This window comes from Anolis sagrei, chromosome X (genome assembly GCF_037176765.1).
Source record: "Anolis sagrei isolate rAnoSag1 chromosome X, rAnoSag1.mat, whole genome shotgun sequence".
NCBI lineage: Eukaryota > Metazoa > Chordata > Lepidosauria > Squamata > Dactyloidae > Anolis > Anolis sagrei.
The window spans coordinates 27,807,763-27,833,285 of record NC_090034.1 but is presented as its reverse complement, the minus strand read 5'-3'; the positions used below and the strand labels follow the sequence as shown (position 1 = coordinate 27,833,285).

General features: G+C 43.4%; 1 protein-coding gene across 2 annotated transcripts in view; it reads left to right on the top strand.

The window, feature by feature from the left end:
* ABCA3 (ATP binding cassette subfamily A member 3) overlaps window positions 1–25,523 on the top strand; it is an 85,167-nt gene that overhangs the window by 25,055 nt on the left and 34,589 nt on the right. For both annotated transcript variants that reach the window (XM_060786207.2, XM_060786208.2), the window contains exons 2-9: window positions 7,244–7,309; window positions 9,897–10,167; window positions 11,932–12,059; window positions 16,438–16,603; window positions 19,538–19,797; window positions 20,311–20,427; window positions 22,314–22,434; window positions 24,825–24,998. In XM_060786207.2, the coding sequence (XP_060642190.2) occupies window positions 7,256–7,309; window positions 9,897–10,167; window positions 11,932–12,059; window positions 16,438–16,603; window positions 19,538–19,797; window positions 20,311–20,427; window positions 22,314–22,434; window positions 24,825–24,998 (1,291 nt within the window). In that variant the 5' untranslated portion in view covers window positions 7,244–7,255. The remainder of the gene's footprint in view (window positions 1–7,243; window positions 7,310–9,896; window positions 10,168–11,931; window positions 12,060–16,437; window positions 16,604–19,537; window positions 19,798–20,310; window positions 20,428–22,313; window positions 22,435–24,824; window positions 24,999–25,523) is intronic.

Genomic DNA, 25,523 nt, shown 5'->3' with positions numbered 1-25,523 from the left:
GAGCTGGGTTGTTGTAGGTTTTTTGGGCTGTGTGGCCATGTTCTAGAAGCATTCTCTCCTGACATTTCACCTGCATCTATGGCAGGCATCTTCAGAGGTTGTGAGTGATATCGAACTAGAATTTAGATGCTCCCACCCAGGAGAGAGGAGCCCTCAGACCCACCAAAAAGGATTCAATACTCTGGCGAGCAAAGGAAAGAGCCAAATAAAATTTTCCCAGATTTTCTCCCAATAAATCTCACCAAAGTTGAAGAAAAGCCACGGAGTTGTATTTATTTTATCCAGCTGGTACGGATGTCAAACTGCGATAGTTCGTCAGGAGAGACATACATTCAATACATTGCAGTACATTTTTATAGAAAAACAGAGCTGTCGAAGTTCAAATTTCCCACCCCCCACCCGGCATTCTCCTGATTGGCTGTTGTCATCAGCTGGAGGGGAGGCATGGCCAGCTTAGCCGCGCCTCCGCTAATCAGAAAGCCAGCGCCGCTTTGAGCTCTCGACTAATGGGAGCGGAGGAGGCGGTCCTTGGGATGAACAATGAAATGAATGTCCAGATGATTGAATTAGAATGACTTAATGTGTCCAGATGGCCGGTGATTAATCAAAAGAAAAGATTCCTCAAGCTGACCTGGGTATTTTGAAAGGTTGAGAAATGCAGATGTGGCTGGCATGATCGCCAAGCCCTGAGATATTTCCTTGTCTCAGATATTGGAGCATTTTGTTATTTTTTGGATTCTCTCGGTCCAGGGGAAATGACAATAGGGAGGAAGGCTGGGACATCCTGGCCTCCCTTGAAGACAGGATGTCTCTTTGTTGATAGATGACCAGTTCACCAGGGGGCTCTTTCTCAAACGGTCCTGCTCCAAAACTCAAGGAGAGCCTGGTTATTGTCATGCAATCTGTCTTCGTTGAAAACCTTTAATCAGTAGGAATTTGCCTTAGGGAATGGACTACCCAAGGCTGATGTCATGCTGGAGGTCACGAAAGGGTGGCTTCCCATATTTCATATACAGACACGTACACAAGGTTCAAGGGAGATACATAAAGGATAATGAAGTTTAAAGGAATTTCATATTCACCCATCCCACCCACCAGAGTCCAAAAGAATAAGTTCATAATCACGAAATCATATCACCCCTTAATTATGAAAGGGGAGTGCATAGGGCTTGGGGAAGAAGTTCCATAAAGTTTTCAAAAGTCCTTGAAAGTTTGGGAAAGTTGATTAAACTTGCAAAATCCAGAAAAGGCAAGTGGGAAAAGGTGTCCCAGTGTCTACAGAGTCCTTATGGGCCAACTGCCAATGCTGAAGATCAAGATCCATGAAGGGAACTACAGATCCCTCCTCACCAAGGCAGCCCGCCAATATCTTGGGGATCTTATGGGTTGACTGCGACAGTTCCCCAGGATCAGCAGGCTCCTTGGACATCCACAAAATGGTAGCAGCGAGGCAACGTCTTTGGAAGAACAGCTGGGCTCCAGGTGGTGGTTTTGGGGACAAAAAAGGTTATTCCTGGGGCAGAGGGGGCAGCGTAGCAAAACCGAAATAGCCATTCGTCTTAGAATTCTCCCAGGAGAAGAATGACACAATTTTTGAAGTGATCCATTGACTCACGGATACGGGGCCTGAGGGGTTTCCATATCTGCGGTTTAAGGGAACGCAGTTTCGGCCTCCCTGGGACACGAAAATTGCATCCCAGGAGGGCCGGCAGTCATCTGCAGCCTGGGAGAAGAAAGTTTTATGGAAAGAAAGGTTTGAGGCAATAAAGGTACACAAAGTAACACCATGGAGAGAAAAAGGTTGCAATTGATTGATACTTTTTATTGGGGGGGATTAGTTACAATGTTAGGAAGGGGGGAAAGGCAAAGGAATGAGAAGGCTTCTGAGTTGCAGCTGCTGCTGTGGCCACGTTCATGCAGTTGGCCCAAGCGGGGCAATGGAGAATTGAGGAACTCCCTGCTGCAGGTCAGATTAGCTTGAAGGCAGGGGGTTCCAGGTTCGGCCTCATGAGGTCTGTTGGAAACCAGGAAAATTTGGTTTATATATCTGTGGAAAGTCCAGGGTTGGAGAAAGAACTTTTGTTTGTTGGAGCTAGGTGTGAATGTTTCAATTGGCCACCTTGATTAGCAGTTTTTACGTGTGGCTTGTTACTGCCTGCGGGAATCCTTTTTTGAGAGGTGATTAGCTGTCCCTGATTGTTTTTTGTCAGGAGTTCCCCTGTGTTTGAGTGTTGTACTTTATTTACTGTTATAATTTTAGAGTATTTTAAAACTGGTAGCCAGACTTTTGTTCATTTTCCTAGTTTCTTCCTTTCTGTTGAAATTGTCCACATGCTTGTGGATTTCAATGGCTTCTGCTGCGAGAGCCTTTTTAAACCTTGTCTCTTCCCAATGTCACACTTTCTTCTGAATTAATAATGGGGAAATGGGCTGGCACAAGAGTGGTCGAGGGGGGCACGTGTCATCCATTTGTGATTTAAACAATGTGGAACAGAAGTGTGGTGATTGTGACAATAGAATCATAGAGTTGGAAGAGGCCCCCAAGGGCCATCCAATCCAACCCCCTTTCGGCTTCATGCAGGAAAAGCACCATTGAAGCCCGCCCGATAAATGGCTGCCCATCGTCTTCTTCCTTTGGTGGCCTTTATGAGTGGGCAGCTCTTCTTGCTTCTCTTTCTGCCACCCTGATCAAATCCCTTTGGAGGGGAAAGACCTGCGGTTCTTCGCCGTCTTTGTGGCATCTTTGTCTTGTGAGGTTTATTCGAGATGCTGCTTGATCGCCCTTTCATTGATCTGGTGGCTTTGTTTAATGCATCGGGTGAGGTTTGGGGCTCAGGGCAGGATAGTGTGGTTTGGCCTCTGGAAACCCACGTTGGTTTTCTTTCTGGTGAGAAGAAGCCACATGTCTGTTTGTGGCACCTCTTTGGATAGATAGAGGAAAATTGTCTTTTGTTGCTCATAGAGACAAGTGCAATTCCCTGATAGTCAGGGATGGCCAAGCTGTCACTGTATTCTTTTGAGAAGAGGTGAGAAGCTTTCCTCATGTTGTTGTTGTTGTTGTTACACTACGTAACAAAATTTGAATAAGTGCTGTTTCCTATTTAAGAGTGTGGTACTTACTGTATTTACTCAAATCTAATGCTCACCTTTTTTGGCTAAATGACCTGGCCAAAATTGAGGTGTACATTAGCTTTGTGTAATATGGTGATATTCATGCTGAGCCAAAGCCAAAGGGGAAACTGCTTCAGGAGCTTCTTTTTGAGGAACATTGTCTCTCATTTAATGGCCATGGTTCAATGCTATACAATCCTGGGATTTGTAGTTTGGCGAGGCATCAGCATCCTTTGGCAGAAGAGGCTCAAGACTTTGTCAAACTACATCTAAAGGATGCTGTTAAGTCATCCCTCAAAGTATATGTATCATGTGTGAACACACATGTATTTCCCTGTGATTGACTGATGTTTAGTAAACAGGCCAGAGTGTCCTTGTTGCGGAAGAGAAGCTGTGGTCTTCCAGGCATTGCTGAATGCGGTGCCCAATGACCATTGATGGGATTTGTAGTTCAACAAGTACAGACAGCAAGAGGGCCAGTCCTTACAAGTAACTGGTGTATATAAAAGTATAAGAACAAATACTGCAGAAAGCACAATATAGTTTGAAAATAGTTAAGCCTTGATCCAGAATGATATTACAGGCAGTGGCTCCTCTTCCCTTCTAGTGCCTATGACTTCATTCTGAATATAATGCCAGCCGTGACCTCATGTGCTTTATTAACTGGCAGGGAACAGGATGCACTGCCTTCTGCATATATTTGTGGTCTTGTGTCATTCAGTAGCTTTCTTACTCTAAAGAGAAACAGACACTGTGACTTTCTCGTTTTACTGATAGAATGGGGCTTCCTGGGTGAAGTCATCAAGGTGACATCAAAGCTGCAGTAAAACTATGTCAGCGTCACATTCTCTTGCCTAGTGTTGTCTCCAGGGTAAGTTGGACTAGAGTTCCCATCTTCCCTGATCAGGTGATAAATCAAGAAGAGGATTATTAATATATCTGGAGAGCCCCAAGGCCATGATGCTGCAAGGCTTTAGGTCCCGGTTAATGGAAAGATCATACATCACACTCGTCTTCCTATCACACTATGTAACACCAGTTTTGGGTAATCAATGTCATTTCCTAATTGGTTCTATCATAAAAACATAGGGAAAGTCTATGAAATTGCCAAAACTTTGTTTTTGCGGGAGGGACATTATCCGGCAATAGCATATTTTGCTCTAGTTTTCCAATATGAATATCTCATTGGGGGCTCTTCCACACAGTCTTATATTCCAGAATATCAAGGCAGAAAATCCCACAATATCTCCTTTGAACTGGGTTATCCGAGTCCACGCTCAGATAATGTGGAATTTTCTGCCTTGATATTCTGGGATGTAGGGCTGTGTGGAAGGGCCTTGAGTCTTAGCCAGGTCAGCCACAAAAATGAAGTTTCTGGAGTAGAACAACTACTCTCCAAGAAAGGACCGCACAATTAAACAGGAAACAACACTTTCAAGCCAGGAACAGGATTTTCTTTCCAATTTTGTTGCACAGTGTCGTTGGTCCAAGATGTCATGGGTTACACGTCCCTTCCATTTTTCCTGGCTGCCTCAAACAAGACACCCCCTTAGGAAACTTGGCAGGGTGGCCTTGTCTGCTGAATATGAAGACTTTTGGCCCATTTGGTCCACTCTTGTTTGCTTTGATTCCATCTTCCAAAATCTTGATGTCAGTGGTAATTCAGTGGCTTCTAGCGATAGCCATCCAGTGGTGAGCCCTTGGCCTGGCTTGTGGGCAGCTTCCAAATCATAACTTTCAGAATACTAGGGTATTCTGGGAGGCATTGCCATTGGCTGTGGTTTTGGCAAAAGAGTATTGTGCTCCAAAACTCCAAAATTATTATTATTATTAAGGAGCCCCCGGTGGTGCAGTGGGTTAAAGCACTGAGCTGCTGAACTTGCTGACAGGTTCGAATCGGGGTAGCGGCTTGAGCTCCTGCTGTTAGCCTCAGCTTCTGCCAACCTAGCAGTTTGAAAACATGCAAATGTGAGTAGATCACATCTCTGATGCAGAGTAGATCACCGCTCTGATGGGAAGTCATGCTGGCACATGACCTTGGAGGTGTCTACGGACAACGCTGGCTCTTCGGATTAGAAATGGAGATGAGCACCAAGCCCCAGAGTTGGACACAAATGGACTTAGTGTCAGGGGAAAAGCTTTACCTTTATTATTATTATTATTATTATTATTATTATTATTTATTGCATTGCAAGGGAAGACCTAGACTGCACTGTGTTTCTATGTGCAAATAGTGGAAGCTAATGCACGGAGTTGTAGCCTTGGGGCCAGAAACAGGTTTCCTCACTTAAGGCTGCCTTTGGGAAAGAGAGAAACGGAGGAACCAGTTTCATCTATCATGTCAATGAGATGCTTGCTGTGTGCTCTGGAGACAGCTGCTGACCTTTTCCCTGGTCACTGTTGATAAAACTATGGCTGATGAGAAGTTGGAAGCAGCTTCTGCTGTTGGCTTTAGGTGTTTCACGTAGGTGATTGTTCTTCTTTCATAACACCAAGAAAACAAGGGATCCAAGCTAAAAACTTCATTTTACTCCCATAAAAAAATCATAAAGTTGCTTATTGATCCTATTGGTAAATTGGTCACCAGTCAAAAAGCAGAAGCTCAATAAACTACTTTGGAAAAATTGAATACAGGTCTTATTTTCACAGGAAACCCATAAAAGAAAAGAGAAAACTAGACTGTTGAATTTTAGCCTTTAGGAAGCTCAGTATGAGTCTAGGGGATCAAATAAGTCAAGAGGGGTGGCTGTAATAATAAAAGATGACCAGAATTTTCAATTAGGGAGGACAATATCATGTGGAGGGAAGGTTTATAATGATGTGAGGGAACATTAAAAATGATCATATTGGTGATGGAATAAGCCCGGAGTGTGGTGAAGGCTCCTTCTTTGGAGCCTTTTAAACAGAGGCTGGATGTCCATCTGTCGGGGGTGCTTTGAATGCGATTTTCCTGCTTCTTGGCAGGGAGTTGGACTGGATGGCCCACGAGGTCTTTTCCACTTTATGATTCTATGACTTGACAGCATTCAGTATTTGCACTGGATATGGAAAGCATGGTCTATATTCACGTATATGTCGACCTCATGTATAAGTCAATTATGACCCCCAAAATTGGAGTCGACGATAAGGGGGTCATTGTGCCAAGTTGAGCTTCATTCAGGTTCTTTTCGGATGAAGTGGCCAAAACTTTTGCCTTCTGCCATTCTATTCAGAGGAGATGGTTCCTTAAAAAAAAAAAAAAGGATTAAGGTACAGTACTCACAATGCACCATGAATAAGTCAACCCGGCTTTTTGGGGGTTGCTTTTTTGAATTTTTTGGTATTTTTTAAAAAATTTGTCTGATTATTTTGATAATATTTTTAATTATTTCTGATTTCTTTATTATTTTGTGAATAGTTTTTTAATTTTTGTGATTATTTTTGAGAATATTATTATTATTTGTGAATATTTGTATTTTTGTAAATATTTATTATTTGATTTTTATTTTCTCTGAATATTTTTGTGAATATTTTATTTTTGTGAATTCTTTTTTATTGTTTTAATGAATATATTTATTAGTTTTATGAATACTTTGGGCTTATTTTTATGAATATTTTTGATTATTTAATTAATATTTCTTATTTTATTTTTTGTGATTATTTTTTATTCCAGGTTATTATTTTATTTTTGTAAATATTATTTTTATTATTATTGTGAATGTAACCTACTGCGCCACTGGGGGCTCCCAAATATAGATAGATAGATAGATAGATAGATAGACTATTATATCTGCTATATAGTCTATTATATCTACAATATACCTGTATCCTTCTACTCAGTTTCTCTTCTATGAGGGGTTTAGCCACATTAACCACATTAACCGCATATTTAACACACACACACACACACACACATATATATATTGTGTCAATATTCTAGTTTTTAGTCACCACATTTAAGATAACATTCTACTTTAAAAGTTTGGCTCCATCTTCCCTCTTTTTTTCCATTACACAATCTTTCTACTAACAAGTTTATCTTCTGTGAGGGGTTTAATAAATTAATCACCTTGACTGCATGCTTAACATATATGTATAGGTGGATATTCGGTATATATGTTCAGTTGATATTTAAAATTATTATTTTCTGCAGAATCCTGCAAGGATGGTGGTGCTGCGGCAGTTTGGGCTTCTTCTTTGGAAGAACTATATCTTGCAGGTAAGTAAGTGGCTTATGGGGAACTACTAAGTTAGGCAACTTTGTTTGACCAGATCCCATGGAAAGAATGTAAATAAATAAACGAGGAGGAGCCTGAGCCTACTTCCCTTTGTTCTGGAATTCTTTGTGTGTTTTTAATGGCCACAGCTAGAGTTATTTTGCTTATGATATAAGCTTGACATTCAGGTTGTGCAGGGAGGGATTTTGTTATGTCAGCCCTTTTGGGAGACCGGTTGCCCACTCAAGCACAAGTACAGTCGCGGCTGTTATTGCCATTCCCAATCACAATATGTAACAATTTGAATAATGTTCTGTTCCTGGTTTGAAAGTGTTATTTCCTGTTTAATTGTGCAGTCCTGACTTTGAAAGTAGTTGTTCTGCTCCAGAAACTTCATTTTCTGTGTCACAAACTATTGGTTGAGACTTGATGATGAGATATTCATTGAAAAACTATAGCAAAATGTGCTGCAGGATGTCCCACCCATGGGAGAAAAGCGGGATAAAAATAAACAAAGATAAAAATAATATAGGTAAAGGTAAAGGTTTCCCCTGACATTAAGTCCAGTCATGTCCAACTCTGGGGGTTGGTGCTCATCTCCATTTCTAAGCCAAAGAGCCATTGTTGTCCATAGACACCTCCAAGGTCATGTGGTCGGCATGACTGCATGGAGCACTGTTACCTTACTGCCCGAGCGGTACCTATTGATCTACTCAGATTTGCATGTTTTCGAACTGTTAGGATGGCAGAAGCTGGGGTTGACAGCGGGAGCTCACGCCACTCCCCGGATTCGAACCTGCGACCTTTTGGTCAAAAAGTTCAGCAGCTCATTGCTTTAACCCACTGCGCCACCGGGGGCTCCAGTAATATAATAGGATGGAATATAAATAAAGACAGGCAGCAGAGAGCAAGGACAGGAAGCCCGTCAATATGAGAATGTGATCCTTCCTGTAGGAAAAAAAGAAGCGAAATCAACCTGGCCAACCTTTCAGCTGTAAAGCCATTTGTTCCTGAATGACTTGGACACGCAGCTCGGAGGCGAGGGCGTGTTCGTTGTTGTCCTGCTTGCAGCATTGGCCATGACTCCACCGACAGATTAAACCTGCTTACAGGGGATTGTGGACGTTAGCTAATCCGTGCCAGATGGATCTGCCCTGGTCTCCCTTTGATTGCATGTGTCAGATGTAAATGGATCTAGAAACCAAAGGGCCATCAAGGGACAGGTACCAGGTCAAAAGGATGTGACTTAGGAATGCTTCGCCACAGCGCCAGTTACACAACCAGCTCGTGCTTCCTTTGCTGTGTTGGAGACGGCTATGACACACAACACGGTGTGGTGCTGGGCATTCCACCTTTAGAGCTGGTGTGGTGCTGCTTAGCAATGCTTTCCAATGCTTAGAAGAGTTACAGCTCCCAGAATCGCTTTGCAATGTGCTCTCAGCTTCAATCATCCCTTAGCTGGGATATCTGAGAACCGAAGTCCCAAACATGTTGACTTTCCTCACGCCTGACACCTGAGATGGACTATAATCCCCAGAAGCCTTCAGCTAGCCTAACCTAGCATTCTGGTGGGGATATTGGGATCTGGAGTTGCATTTCCATGCTCTGCAGTTTCCCAAGGTCTCAAGCAGGACCCTCTTGCCCACTCATTTTATTAACATTGAAGAAAGGAGAGGATGTATGTATGTGGGTGGGATTTTCTAAAAGTCTGTCCAAAAACAAATATTATCTGGGGAGACTATTATTATTATTTGAAACACAACAAAATTAGTACACAGCAAAAAAGATCACTATACTGGTTGTTGTATTGGATCACATGTCGGTCACTTCCCAAGTGTCTAGGACTATGTGATGTATTGGCGAATAATGCATGCAGATCCCAGTAGAGTGGCCTTTTGCAGCTGACAGATGGTAATTTTGTCAGTGCCGATTGTGTTCAAGTGCAGGCCAAGGTCTTTAGGCACTGCACCCAGTGTGCTGATCACCACTGGGACCACCTTTACTGGCTTGTGCCAGAGTCTTTGCAGTTCGATCTTTAAATCCTCGTATTGCATCAGCTTTTCCAGTTGTTTCTCTTCAATCCTGCTGTCACCTGGGATTGCAACATTGACAATTCATAATTAGTTTTTTAACACGATCATGAGGTCAGGGGTCTTGTGCTCCAAAACTATTGTTATTATTATTATTATTATTATTATCATTATTATTATTATTATTATTATTATTATTATTATTATTATTATTATGCCCTGCTGTATCTCTCCCAAAGGAGATAAAAAGTGGCATAACATAAAAGAGTTAGCATACAATTTAAGATATGCAATTATTATTATTATTATTATTATTATTATTATTATTATTATTATCCCCCACTTTATCTCTCTTGGAGGAGCCTCAAAACAGCAGAACATAAAAGCATTAGCATACAATTTAAAATATACTAATATGCAAACATTAAAACAATTGTGCAAAGACTCTTAAATATGGGGTAGTTAAGTAATACAAAAATTGTGTTTCTGCATAAACAACGGCCTTGATCACTTGTAACTTGGTCTGTCCTCATCCCTGTGTCCCTGCTTTCCTCTGCAGAAGCGACAGATCCTGGTGACAGTCATTGAGATCTGCCTGCCGCTGCTCTTTGCGGCAATTCTCATTGCCCTCCGCCACCGTGTCCATTCGGTCAGCCACCCCAACGCCACCCTCTACCCAGCAAAGAGCTTGGCCACGCTGCCTGTTTTCTTCCGTCACTGGCACCCCAAGCCCTGGGAGCTAGCCTTCGTCCCATCCAACAACACCGCAGTGGAGAGCATCGCAGAGGCCGTGGAGCTGGCCCTGCAGGAGGCAAGCGTCGATATCAAAGGTCAGCCAAGTGGTTCCTGTGCAGACATGTCCTCCAGTGGTCTTCGGACACTGCACAACACTCTCTTGTTAGCCAAACACAAATAAAATAGCATAGCTTTATTGTCATTGTGCTATTGTACAACAAAATTAAATGCCTTCCCCAGCACACACCACAAAACAACACACCCATCCCTCCGCACTCCCACCACCACTGCACAGCCCATATGCCACATCAGTGCAAAGCCATGGAGTTCAACATAGCCACAGCTCTAGGATAAAATCTGTCTCATAGTCTGTTCGTCCTTCCCTTTGTCACCCTGTACCATCTGCCAGATGGCAATAATTCAGAGAAATAATATGCTGGGTGAGATGGATCCCCAAGAATGCTCTGAGCTTTCCTAAGGCTACGGGACTTATAAAGTTCTTCCAAAGAGGGGAGAAAGAGGGCAACCTATGAGTCTACTGTGCAGGAATGATGACTCTTTGGAGCGCCTTCCTATCAGTTACCAAACTGTACACAGATGCAGTTGGCCATGACACACTCTAGAGCACAGCAGTGGAAAGTCACCAGCAGTTTTCCATTTAGTTGTCGGTTCCTTAGAAGTCTCAGATAATAATACAGTCTCTGCTAGGCCCTCTTCACCAACGCTGCTACGGTATGAATGCTGCCCCAGGCCAGATCCTCCTCAACAGTGACACCCAGGGACTTGAAACTGACCACGCACTCTACTTGGTCCCCATTTTTGACCAAGAGATAAGAAGCCCCACCATAGTTGCATCATCTTCGAATTTGGTAATGATATTGTTATGGGAGTGCAATCATGTATGTACTAAGTGTAAAGCAGAGGACTCAACTAATGAACCAGGTGGATCCTGCACTGCACATGAAAGCAATCCGATATCTTGTGATCCGTAGACAATGCATGATGTACACGTGTTTGCAGTGAATCGCAAAGGGAAGAGAGACAAGGAAATAGCCTCCCTTTTGCAATTCTGTCCTTGCATCATTTATGGCATTTGCTGCCCCCTGTTTTTGTCAAGATGGTCTGCCCTCCATGTCTGCGAGTTGGCATTTTGTGGATTTGATGACAGTGTTCTCTAAAGGAACCCTCTCTATGTCTTCCATGGTCAGCTTCCAGTAAAAGTTAAAGTCACGCTTGAGAACCTGCAGATTCCTAGAGATGACGTCTCCCTTGGGATTTCTAGTGCCTCCCCTGCAATTCTGTGGCCAACCGTTGACAGAAGTTGACCATGGACTCATGCTGGAGGACCTAGAGATCACTGAAGAGATATTTTCTCAGGAAAAAGTGAATTGTTTTATTTGAAGTTTGCAGTTTTATTTTCCCCAGGAAAGGTGGCAGGTGGATGGTGGCCACAAGAAGCACAGATGAATTAAAAAGGGATCCAGTTAGTGGAGGGTTGGTATAAAGACCCAGAAACCTAATGTTTTTCTGAGTGCGGTTACCAAAATTCTCCAGCTAACGTGGATTCTAGAAATTACAGTTCAGAAGTATTGTTTCTAACAGATATACCTGCCAATGCCTATTAAATCTGGACTTTGGTCGTCAGAGGCAACCCATCTTTGCATAGTGGTAGGCTAGAGGAAAACCAGCCAGGCCAATTAATGCCTTTATGCTGGGTTTGTGGGCTTCTAAGAAGTATCAGACTGGCTACTTTTGGAAACAAAACACTGGGCTAGATGTCCTCTTGAATTAGGACATTCTCTGTCTGGATGAGACACTCTTTAGTTCTTCTGATGGCTCTGTTTTTTTCCCCCTTGCAGCCCGAGGCTTCCTATCTGAAAAAGATTTTGAAGACTACATCCGATTTGACAACCATTCAGGCAATGTGTTGGCTGGGATTGTTTTCGAGAACTGCTTTGCTCATAGCGAGGAAGCCTTGCCTCTCCAGGTAAGTACCTCCCCGTTTCTCATGCTGAAGAATGGAGGAAGTATGGCAGCATTGCATAGATAGTAGTCATGTGCATCTGGGACTTACCTTGATCCGTTTCGTGTCCTGGCTTTTGGTGGAGACCCCAATCTGTTTTTGTTTGAGATTCCTGCATAGGGCTTTGGCCCTATGCACCCGGGAGTAGCAGGGCCTGCAGCCGAGCATCGAGTAAGGAGCGCTCCTTACTTGGCACTCAGCTGCAGGCCCGGCCAGGTCCCACACTATCCATCCAAAAAGCAGGCCTCCTGCCTTTCGTATAGATTGCATTTTCATTTCTAGAGGGTTCCATTTCGTGCAGTCCGAATTGACTGAACGAAACAGAAACACAAATGAAATGAATGGGACAAATTTCAGGCTAGATAGTTCTGTATCTGGAAGAACCACCTTGGCCAAGGCATCCTAGCAATGGGTTGTAACCAGCCGCAGATAACCAAATCAGAATGCTTTTTGCTAAAAAGCAATTTGCAACTTGTGTGGTCGAAGGCTTTCATGGCCAGAATCACTGGGTTCCTGTAAGTCTTTCGGGCTGTATGGCCATGTTCCAGAAGCATTCTCTCCTGACATTTCAGGCATCTGGGGATCCCTGCCATAGATGCAGGCAAAACGTCAGGAGAGAATGCTTCTGGAATATGGCCATACAGCCCAAAAACTTACAGGAACCCAAATTTACAACTTCATTCAGATGCTTATGCATGTATGGAAATGCTGTTTCTAATCTATCCATGCATGAACGTGCATATGCACCCAATGGCTAGCAATAATTTTGTCTGGAACTTGCAAGAGCCGTTGGCAGGGAGAAAGCAGCAGCTGGAGAGGAGGCAGGCGGCTTCCCCTGTGTTGCGTTATCTGTGTTACTGATATCTTCTCTCCTAATAGAGCGATCAAGTCTGACAAAAAACCAATTGTAATAGTTGAGGATTAATGAAATAATAATAATAAATTGCTCTGTTAGTACAGATCAAATGTATGACAGGTAAAAGGATTTACAATGCAATCATTTGGAGGAAAGGCACATCACTTTCATTAAAAGATCCTTCTGTAGCAATCAGTAGCCATCAATGATTAATTAAAAAGATATTCTGGGGAAAAAAATTAAAAAAGGGGAAACCCAGTATTTTTTTTCCCACCCCCCCCCCCCCCATTTTCCCGGGTTTTTTTTTCTATTTCTCTCCAATTTTTCCTGTTTTTTTCCCCCAGGTCTTCCCATCTTTACTCTTGTCCTTTGCTCCTCCTCTTCTTTCCCCCTCTTCTCTTTTCCTGACTTGCCAATTTTTATTGAACCATCAGCTTCTAGAGTTGGAACCCAGTCCAACCCTTTGCCACGCAGGAGCACACAACTGAAGCACCCCCAACAGATGGCCATCCACTCATAAGTGTCTTTTTCCCCAAAGCAACACTTGTAAACCATCACAGCAGGTTATAAAGAGCAATAATAGTAATAGTAATAATAATAGTAATAATAATAATAATAATAATAATAATAATAATAATAATTCACCCTCTCTCCCTGAGGGGACTCAGAGTGGGTTACAATATATATACAAACACAAACACAGGCAAACATTCAATGTCTTAATACAATGAGACAGAAATTCACAAAGGCAAAGGGTTCCCCTTTCATCTCTGGCTTCTGGAGAGGTTGCTCAACTCTGCCTCTGGGGGAGATGTTTATCTGCATTTCCATGCCGAGTGGCCAGCATTATCCGTAGACACCTCCTGGTTGTGTAGAGCGCCTGTTTGTCTTCCCACTGAGGTAGTACCTATTGATCTACTCACATTTGCCTGTTTTTGAACTGCAAGGTTGGCAGGAGCTGGAGCTAACAGTGGGAGCTCACCCCAACCAGCAGATTTGAACTGCCAGCCTTGCAGTCAGCAGTTCAGTAGTGCAAGGATTTAACCCATTGTGCCACCATGACATTTTCAAAACATCTTTCCTAATGTGGTTAATACATTAGTGATTTTCTGACCACCACTCTTTAAATGCTTGGTGGGCCACACCTTTTCATTGATGGGGAAAAGCCACCAATGGCTCCATCTAGCAGCCTGTTGCACTGCCAAAGAGCTTTTTCCAGCAAGAAGTTCTCCCTGATGCTTGGTTGGAATCTTTTTTCCTCTGTGGTTTGAAGCCGTTTCCTTCCCTTCCCTCTCCACTTTCTGGTCACTTTGCACCATGGGAAGAGTACGGAACGATCAACCCAAGGGGGCACTAGGTTGAAAAGAGGGTCTTTCTTGGGACCAACTTGACTAAGCTTCCCTTTCCCTTCGGTGAGGCTCTCCCTTCCACACATCAAACCATCCTCCACTTGGTTAGGAATAGCAAGAGGGAGAGGAGGAGGAGGAGGAGGCCTGCAATAGATGGAGCCATTGGTGGCTTTTCCCCATCAATGAAAAGGTGTGGCCCACCAAGCATTTAAATGCAAAGCAGTAACAGGAAAGACATGACAACATAGGAGAAGTGCTGGCTGCAGATGCTCTTATCCTGCTCTAATTATGATTTCCCTGCCTTGTGTAATAAAGTCCTAATCTGCGCAACTCAGTGGATGACAATGAGCCCATTGTACCCATTGGAGATAAGTAAGGCTTAGCTCACAAAGACAGTGATGTGCAGTCTGAAATCACTTACATATAAAACAGTTGAGACAGAAAAGACAAAGAAACTCTTCCCTTGCAAAACTGGACATATGTGCCATAAAATATGAATTACCAGCTTGTCAAGCATCTCGGTAAAAACTAACCTTTTGCTTAACAGAGAGGCCACAGAGAGATGCTCAGGCCTCTTTGCATTAAAAATCACCTAGTTTAGATACAATGGTATTTTTATACACTTACACCATTCACATAAAGTCAGAAAGCGCTATCAGCTTCCTGGTGCCATTTTGGAATTGCAATTACATGGTGATTCATGCAGTGTGTTTTCCTTTCTGTGATGTTTCATCCAAATGACTCACGGCTCAGTCGGCCGCATTGAGACAACCATCACCCTGCTTCATAAGCTTAGATAGGGTTTCAGTTTTTGTCCAGTCATTGGCCTTTTCCCTTCCTTCCTTCCTTCTCTCTCCGCTTAAGCTGATAGGCAAACCAGAATGGTTGGTGATATCTTAGCTCTTCCAAATTGGGTTGATGCAGAGCACCTGATGAACCATCCTGGACATAGCATATTATTTGAGAAAACAGAAATGCTGGACCACTCTTAACATGTCAGGCTACACAGAGAAGTCACTGAAATCCGCAAGCATGTGGACCATTTCAACAGAAAGGAGTAAACCATGAAAATGAACCAAATCTGGCTACCAGTATTAAAAAACTCTAAAATTATAACAGCAAATAGAGAACAACATTCAAACACAGGGGAACTTCAGACAAGAAACAATCAGGGACAGCTAATCACCTCTCAACAAAGGATTCCCCCAGGCACGAACAAGCCACACCTAAAAAATGTCAGGTCATCAAATGCTAATCAAGATGGCCAATTGAAACAGTCATACCTAGTCCAACAATCAAGAGTTTTTTCTCCCACCCTGGACATTCCACAGATATATAAACCCAATTTTCCTAGTTTCCAACAGACCTCACAACCTCTGAGGTGGCCTGTCATAGAACCAGGCGAAACGTCAGGAAAGAATGCTTCTAGAACATGGTCATATAGTTTATATGTTTAAATTTTGGATTCAGACACTCATTTGGTCGCATAGGAGCCCATCTCACCAGATTGCAAGCAATTGGACTTGGAGACCTCAAAACTAAATACCAGCAGTGGACATTTCCAAATGCATCTGATATGTGCACAGGACTCCTCCTCTGTGAAGCTGTGTGATGACATTACCTTCTTTTGATATTCTCATCACATATTTGTAATCTGTCAGACTCAAAACTTGGAAGGTTCCATAGCCCAACATGTTTAGGCTTGTTCTTGGGGTTATTTGGGGCCCTGATTCAGAAAATTGCATGGAATGGGCTGCATATGGTTATCATGATTCTTGAGCAGATGGCAACTGGTAGATAGCATATGTTCTGTATCTTGAAAGCTTGGGCTGATAGGGGGAAACCGGTGTCATTGTTGGAATCAGCAGGACAGATATATCCAGAAACAGGTCTAATGTCTGAGGCACCACAATGCGTGTTGGCCAGTGTCTCTTTCTGAGATGACAGCTCCTGTCGCCACTCGTGTGGCCAAAGGATGTCATCACCAGATTGCTGGGAATTGATGACCAAAATAAGAATTCATCTTGACTTGGCTCATCCGGTTGCACCCAGGCCAAGTTTAGTCTTTTTGTCGGACTGTTTGGGAAGGCAGCGCTCTTTGCTCTAACTGCAATGCTTGTCATGATTTGCCTTGCAGGTTAGTTACCACTTGCGCTTCAAGTACAGCCCGAGGAATGCTCCTCAGAGCGAGCAGACAGGTCTGAACCCTAACCTGGACCGGGACTGGCACACCAACTACCTCTTCCCACTGTTCCAGTTGCCGGGTCCGAGAGAAGCCATGTCCAGTGATGGGGGGACGCCAGGTGAGTCACACCTAGACAAAGGGTCACCCTGTTCTTCTCAGGGCTTCAGGCTGTTCTGATTTTACCTGGGCTGAACTATTTGATCCCCTGGGCCAAGCCTGTACCTCCAGCTCCCAGAAGTCCCTATTGCCAGCTTGTCTAATGGTCAGGAATTCTGGGAGCTGAACTCCAAAGGACTGGAGGTTGTGCAGTCCTGCCCTAGATCATAGATGGGGAACCCTTAGTTCTGTTGTGTTGGAATAACAGTCTCCACTTTTCCCAAGGCCGTGCCATTCTGGACTGAAGGCCTGGGAAATGAAGTCAAACATACTTCTGAGAAGCAAAGGTCCTTCGATTCTGACTTCGATCAAAGAGTTTTTCAGAAGTGGATTCAAAAAATGGCCTATTTTCCTAGGAATTTTTCCACTTCCACCTGTCCTACCTAAAAACCTCTTGCTCAAAATGGGGGTTGTGCTTGTCCCGCTGAGGCATCCTTGGGATTTCTCACACAATCCCAAGGATGAGCTGCATGGGATGTCTCCCCCACCCTCTCTCTGCCCCTTTTTCATGCCTTAGTTACACTGGAAGGGAGCTAGTAAGCACCTGCATTTAATTGGCAGCTTTCATAATTTAACTTTTATTTATTATTATTATTATTTAGCAATTTTGTATACCGGTTTTCTCTCCTCTGTTGAGGGACTCGGGCCGGTTTCCAACAGTAATATCACAAACAGTCATTAAAAACATCATATTACATATTACACTAAAATGTTAAAATAGCAAAATGCAATCACATAATTACAATGGTCAGTCGTCACTGTAAATTCGTTGTTCGTCATTCATCGTCGTCCATCCATATCACAGAATATTGACTCACTCGTCGAAAGCCAATCTCCATAGCCAAGTTTTCACCTGTTTTCTGAATGTCAAGATGGAAGGGGCAGTTCTGATCTCCAGTGGGAGAGAGTTCCAGAGCCAAGGGGCCACCACCGAGAAGGCCCTGTCCCTTGTCCCCACCAGATGCGCCTGTGAGGCCGGTGGGACCGAGAGCAGGGCCCCTCCAGACGATCTTAACAATCTAGATGGTTTAACTTTTGCATCAAAAACAACCTGTCCCCCTACCACATCATTAATTCCATGTGAGTGTCGACTCAAGGCAGCATATCTCCGCATTTTGATGTATCTCACCCAGAGGAGAGCTTTGGCAACTGCAAGATGTCATTTGTTGTCATCAGCTCTTTCGGATGGGAGATATATAGAAAAACGTGGAATGTTCCAAAAGGGTTCGTTGTCTTGTGACTTGGTCTCTGTTGAAATATTTCACCATTCTATGTTTGTTTGCACCAGATGTGATAATATATGTATAAAATACAGAAATTCAATTTTTTTACAGTTTCTCAGTGGCAAGGGTGCTATAAAATTCCATTTATTCTGAACAACCCTGAGGCATTATTTTGTGAGACTGGTGCAAATTTTATTATTCTTGAGATTAACTTTCCTTTCCTTACCTTTTCCTTAACTTTCAAGTATGTTTTCTTTTTTATCTGTGATGTCCTCTTGCTGTATATACCTGTGTTGTAATTAGTAGCATAACAAATGGCTGCATGTGCAGGATGGACCCACTGCCAGGCTTGGAACATTTTCACATTTAGTCGTTTCCTGACTTGAAATCTGTCAGGTGGTGACACTTTCTGGCTAATCATACCCAACGCTTCTTTCTTCCTGGTGATAGGTGCAACTCGTACTCTCTCTAGCTCTCAGTTGCTGGAGGTCTTTAAGGCTTTTCATTCCCACAAGCAAACAGGGATTTGGAAAGAGTGGGAGGAGAAAAACCATGCCCCAAATGCATGTTTGCAAGATATTCAGTGGTTCTAGAGCAGGCATGGGCCAACTTCGAGCCCTCCCTCCAGGTGTTTTGGACTTCTACCATTCCTAACAGCCTTGGGCCCTTGCCTTTTCCCCCTCAGCAGCTTTAGTTCTTAAGCAGCTGAGGGGGAAAAGGAAGGGGCTTGAGGCTGTTAGGAATGGTGGGAGTTGAAGTCCAAAACACCTGAGGGAGGGCCAAAGAGAAGAGCCCTGCATGCCCAACTTGAGTTCTGTGAAGGAAAGGCAGCCTGTAAAAGTAATAAATGCAAAACTATTCTAATAAGTAGTAGTAATAGTAGTAGTAGATAGATCTATTTACTGATTAGTCCACTAACCATGTCAACAATAAAAGACAAAAACAAAAATACAGACAAATAGACACTAATCACGATGCTAAAACTTCTGCAATAGTGAACTAAAATAAATTGAAACATTGATAAAACTTGATTAATAAGTTGGGTAAAATGGGATTGAATTCCAAGATGAAATCAGGGGGAGTAGAGTGATGAGTGTGAAATAATCAGTCAGAGAATTTAGATAAGTTCATTGCCATGATAAGAAGGGACCCCGTTTTATGAGATCAAGGGATCTTTCCGGCAGGCAGTTTTTGTGATGAATTTGACTCTGCAGTGGATTAATGTTGATTTTCCCCAGGAAAAAAAGAAGGCAGTTTGACCATTGGGTCCAGGTTGGTTGTTCTGACCAAAAAACAGTTGTAGATATTGAAATCTCACCTTAGCATCTAGATAACAATAAAGGAAAATACGCACAATGTCCTCTATGGCTGGGGCACCACAGATGCATGTTCTTAGTAGTCGTAATAGTAGTGGTAGTAGTAGGAGGAGGAGGAGGAGGAGTTCTTGATTGGTATCTTGCCCTTTGGTGGCCCTGTCTGCCATTGCGGTCCTTGGGTTCCTCCTCCTTGGGGTTCCCCTGCCTGCCGCCCTTTGGTTCCATTGAGCTCCTCCTATCCAATAACCCTCTTTGTCTCAGCCTAATCCCCACTACAGAGTTGTTGCAAAGCTCAAGCCAGAGGATGAGGAAGTCTTCCCAAGAGCCCTTCCTTACCTGCTTGTCTTGCCTCCATAGGCTACTACCGGGAAGGTTTCCTGGCAGTTCAACATGCAGTGGACAAGGCAATCATCCAGTACCATGCAAACGCTTCGGACGCCGATCTCCTGAGCAGGGTGACAGTGGTGGTGCAGCGCTTTCCATACCCACCATACGTCAACGACGTCTTCCTTCTGGCCATCCAGAACCAGCTCCCGCTGCTGCTGATGCTGAGCTTCACCTACACCTCGCTGAACATTGTCCGCGCTGTGGTGCATGAAAAGGAGAAGAAGCTCAAGGTAACACAATGACCGATTGGTCATATCTAATGTGGTTGCCTGTTAGATAAACCCTTTCTGAACTGCATGCAGCTTGGTTCATAGTCAATAATGATTCAAAGTAGGTCAATATAGATTTAATGCACTTTTAAACTTATATATTCCAGTTTTTCAAAAACAGAAGTTGCCTTCCAGGCACTTCTCATTTCTTTAAAAGCATTGTTGGCAGTCCATGACATCCTGAGATTTTCCCAGATTTTCCCAGGGCAGAACACTCAAGCCCCCCAACATGCTATAGTTGCTCACTCTTGCTTTAGGAGCTCAGAAGACTCTCACGTGTGAACAAATGTACCCAGTCTGTGTGGATTGTTATGGCTCTTTGGAGTGCACCTTGACATGTCAAAAGGAGCATTCCATGAAGACCTGCTTGAGATGAGTTCAGGAAATAAATAACAGCAAGGAGAATTAATGCAGAAATGATCAGCACTTCCTACTAACGTTTTATGGTGTCATGTTGAACTTTTTTGCCTGCAGGAATACATGCGCATGATGGGCCTCAGCAACTGGCTGCACTGGACGGCATGGTTTCTCATGTTTTTCCTCTTCCTCTTGGTGTCCGTCTTCTTCGTCACCGTGCTTTTCTGTGTTAAGGTGAGTCTCTTCCGGCAGATCTTAGAACTGATAGCAGGTTAGGCTGTGCCCCGCCATGACATAGTCCTTGTGGCTCTTGTGAACCCTCTTAAAGGTGTAGAAGATGCCAATGCAGGTTGAGAAGACCAGCGTCAAGCTGTCATGATCTGTCAACTGCAAAAGGCCACCTTACTTGGATCTGCATACATCATTCGAAAATACATCACACAGTCCTAAACGCTTGAGAAGTGTTCAACTTGTAATTTTGTGATACAAAATCCAGCATATAGATCTTGTTTGCTCTGTCACTGTGTTTTTGTGTCAGTAAAATAATAATAATAATAATAATAATAATAATAATGTTTATTTATAATATTATATAATAATAATAATAATAATAATAATAATAATCCTTATTTATTTATAACCCGGCCTATCCCCCTGAGGGGACGTAGGGCGGTTTCCAACAAAGAATGACAAACATTCAGTGCCATAAAACAATACAAAATGATCAAATAACCCCATGAGTAAAACATCTATAACAAATTATAGCAACTACTAAAAAAAATTAAATAATTAAGTAAAACATATAAATCTATTAAACCTGAAAAGTAACAAAACCAATCAATTTGAATACAGTAAAATGTAGACAATGGAGTTGCTTCCTGGAAACAACAGGCTGCTTCATCACATCTCATGGACACTCTGGCTTTGGGTTGGGAATAGTGGTGAAAAGAGCTCCTTGGACGGAATGGCTGCAAGATTGGGGCGTTTTATTGAATTCATTTGTAACCTGCCTTTCTCTCAACGTATAGTGCATAAAGTCTTTGTTCTTTTATTTGCCATTGAGTAAACTTCAGTGGCAAACCCTTGCATGAGAGACTTTTTAAAGAGCCCCCTTTATCATCATTTGCCCTGTTCAAGCCTTGCAAATTCAGTACAGCCATGGCTTCCTCATTCTACCGGCAATGCAATCACCTTCTTTTCCTGTTTCTTTCTTCTTTACCAAGTGTTATCATCTGAACTTTGGCCCTTAAGGTGTTTTGGACTTCAACTCCCACAATTCCTAACACACTCATGCCCTTTTTCTTTTCGCTCTCAGCCGCTTAAGCGGAAAAGGAGAGGATAAGGATGGGTCCTCAGGCTGTTGAGAATTGTGGGAGTTGAAGTCCGAAACACCTGGAAGAAGGGCCCAAGTTTTCCCAGGCCTGGTCTACACTGTCATATAATCCAGTTTAAAGAAGATATTCTGGATTTTATATTGCAGTGTAGATACTGCCTCAAATAATGCAGATTGAACTGCATTGAACTGGATTATTTGAGTCTACACTGCCATATCATCCAGTTCCATGCAGTCAGTCTGCTCTCTGAATCATTTTGGCTTCCGGCAAGAGTTCAGATTGAATTTAATCGTGATTTATTCTCTTATTTTTATTGGTTATCTTAATTTGCTCTCGGATCCATAATAATAGTATAACATAGACACATGCACATATAAATGTCACTGAGAGACCTTCCGCTTAAATAAGAAGGATTTTACTTGCCAATGAAAGGTAAAAACAGGGAAGAAAACTGTGCAACCTGGGAACAGTCATTATTGAGAAGGGTCTTTCGGATTTGGAAGATCTGGGTTCAGGTCTTAATGCACTCATGAAATATATGCTGGGTGGCCAGCTACACATGCTGTTTTAGTCTGATCTTCCTCACATCATTGTGCAGAAGGTGAGATACAGAACACTATCTGGACTAGACCCCAGAGACTTGCTTTAGACATGCCTAGCTTGGGGAAAGGGCCAAGCATTTTTAGGTCTCGCTTGCTATTCTCAGTCTATCTTCTGCGTTTCTGCACTCTATGGATAGGTTGCGAGCACGGATTGACTTAATGAAACACTTAATCTGTTTGGCAGGTGAGTGAGCAAGGTGCGGTGCTGACAAACAGCGACCCGACCCTGGTCTTCACCTTCCTGACGGTCTTCTCCGTCTCATCCATCGCCTTCAGCTTCATGGTCAGCACCTTCTTCTCCAAAGGTGAGTGATCTTGGAGACCAAAGGGCGAATGATTTGCACTGCTATCCTAGTCCAGCATACCCTTCCCTTGATGGCCAATCAGTTGCCTATGGGAAGCCTGCAAGCAAGGTAAAAAGTATGGCAACATCAGTTGTTTTGTGGTTTCCCAGAAACTGATGTATGGAGACAGCATGTTTTTAATGATTCGGGGACTATCTAAGCATCATGCCTTGTAGTTGTTGAAAGATCGTCCTATTCTCCCTTATTCCCTCCATACAGAGAATTATGGGAGCCCCCGGTGGTGCAGTGGGTTAAACCCTTGTGCCAGCTGGACTGAAGACTGACAGGTCATTGGTTCGAATCCAGGGAGAGCGCGGATGAGCTCTCTCTGTCAGCTCCAGCTCCCCATGTGGGGACATGAGAGAAGTCTCCCATAAGGATAGTAAAACATCAAAACATCCAGGCATCCCCTGGGCAAGGTCCTTGCAGACGGCCAATTCTCTCACATCAGAAGCGAGTTACAGTTTCTCAAGTAGCTTCTGACACAAAAAAAACGCAAATTGAGTTCAGGAGCTGAATGTTCTTGCTGCTGCTTTTCCCATCTTCCAAACATTTCCTGTGCCTTTCAGAGTATATCTTTGGTGGCTTGAGGCAATACGTTATCTTGATATTGCTCTATGCTCTATGTCAGTGGTTCTCAACCTGTGGGTCCCCAGGTGTTTTGGCCTTCAACTCCCAGAAATCCTAACAGCTGGTAAACTGGCTGGGATTTCTGGGAGTTGTAGGCCAAAAACATCTGGGGACCCCAGGTTGAGAACCACTGCTCTATGTGAAGTTATTATCGCATATCGAGTCATTGTGGAGAGCTTGGAGATGTTCCTTTTTATATATTGCAATTGTAAACCAGCCCCTGGCACTGTGTATACAGGCAGCTCTTCGTATCGATTGGACACGCCACAGACCCTTTTTGTGTTCAGTTTTCTCACTTCACTTAGGTAATCCCTCGTAGCTCGAGAATGGTTGTCTTCCAGATGTGGTGTCTTGGCGGTAGGTCCGTAGGTGACTGTGTAGCCCTATTCTTGATCTGCATCTCCCGCAGTGAGGACAAGGCGGTCCCGGTCAGGGTTGGCTTGACGCTCCTTCCTCTTGGCACATTTCTCTCTTTCGCCCTCTGTTCATGCCTCTTCGAATTCTGCAGCACTGCTGGTCACAGCTGACCCAGTTAGAGCACTCAAGGGCCAGAGCTTCCCAGTTCTTGGTGTTATGCCACAGATTTTGAGGTTGGCTTTAAGCCCATATTTAAATTTCTTTTCCTGTCCACCAACATTCTGTTTCCCATTCTTGAGTTCGGAGTAGAGTAGCTGCTTTGGGAGACGGTGATCGGGCATTCGTACAATGTGGCCAGTCTAGCAGAGTTGATGGCGGAGGAGCATCACTTCAATGCTGGTGGTCTTTGCTTGTCATATATACCTAGTTTTCTCATATACCTATTTTTACATATATATATATTCCTGTTAATTAAAGCATTTTGGTGGATTGTTTAAACATGCATGTGACTTTGTGGCCTTTTCCTCTTACAAATGCGATAGAAAAAGGGGCAAGAAGTACTATATCACTTTGCCTGTCTGGGCAGATGTGAAGCAGAGTATTGTAAAGGCAACTCATTTTCTTTCCCGTTCGTCCATGAGAGATCGACCTATAGCCTCCATAGAGGTGCAGTAGTTGAAAAATCCTGCTGATGCCACATTATTCCTGACTGAAAACAACAGAACACAGCCAAACATGTTTACCTGACCAAATAGCACCAGCTCACATGATCATAGGGATTCAGACCCGGTATCCCTTTACAGCTCTATTGCTTCAGAGTCCAAAGTTCAACTATTTGAATGATGTGTTGTTTTTTTGTCTGGTGGTTCTGCCTTCTTGGGGTTTTTTGAGTGATAAAAGTCTTGGAAGTGGTTGCTGATACGCTTTGCTGTGTTATAATTAGATGTGCTAATGAGGAAGTCTGTGGGAGTTTGAAGCAATGTGAATCCTAGTAAATGGCGAAAGAGCTGTTGAGTTTAAAAATGGACTATTTCTAACAGCATTATCTCCCCCCCCCCCCCCCCACTCCGCATCTAGGAGATTAATGTTGCAGTTGCAGGTTTGCACAATTGCTCAGTTTGTAATTTAACCAGGAATGGGGTGAGTGCCCATTCTTGCTTCCTGCGCTCTCCTCATCCCCATCAATGCTAGCAACGGGAGGCGAATGGCAATGGTGGAAGCATCTCAGGGTGGAATCTGTGGGTAAATTACCTTGGCCATCGTTTGGAGACTCCTGTTGTAGGTGTTTTATAAGACATAAGCATTTTTGTAATGCCTGACTATTGCCTTTCTCTTCTCTCCGGTGTCCATCCTTGCACTCACAGCCAACGTGGCGGCAGCTGCTGGCGGGTTCCTCTATTTCTTCTCCTACATTCCCTACTTCTTCATTTCCCCGCGTTACGACCTCATGAGCCACAGCCAGAAGCTCTCTTCCTGCCTCATCTCCAACGTTGCCATGGCCATGGGAGCCCAGCTGATTGGCATGTTTGAAGGGAAAGGTGAGCTGAAAAGACAGTTTCATTAAGAACACTTCATAACACTATGTTTTTTGTTCCTGGGTCATCAATGTCATTTCCTAATTAGTTCTAACATTTAAAAAAACATGGGAAAAGTTTACCAAACTGCAAAAACTTGGAATGAGGTGGATAGGCTGCTCTCGAGTGGCAGGAGCAACAATCTGATTCTTGGGTTGTTGTAGGTTTTTTGGGCTGTATGGCCATCTGTGGCAAGCATCCTCAGAGGTTGTGAGGATGCTTGCCACAGATGCAGGTGAAACATCAGGAGAGAATGCTTCTAGAACATGGCCATACAGCCCAAAAAACCTACAACAACCCAGTGAGTCTGGCCATGAAAGCCTTTGACAATCTGGTTCTTAACAATTGGGCCATGTAGCACAGTGGGTTAAACTTCTAGCTGCAGAAAAACTTACTGACTGGAAGGGTGGCAGTTTGAAACCGTGGGTCAGGATGAACTCCCACTGTTAGCCCCAGCTTCTGCCAAGCTAGCACTTCAAAAACATGCAA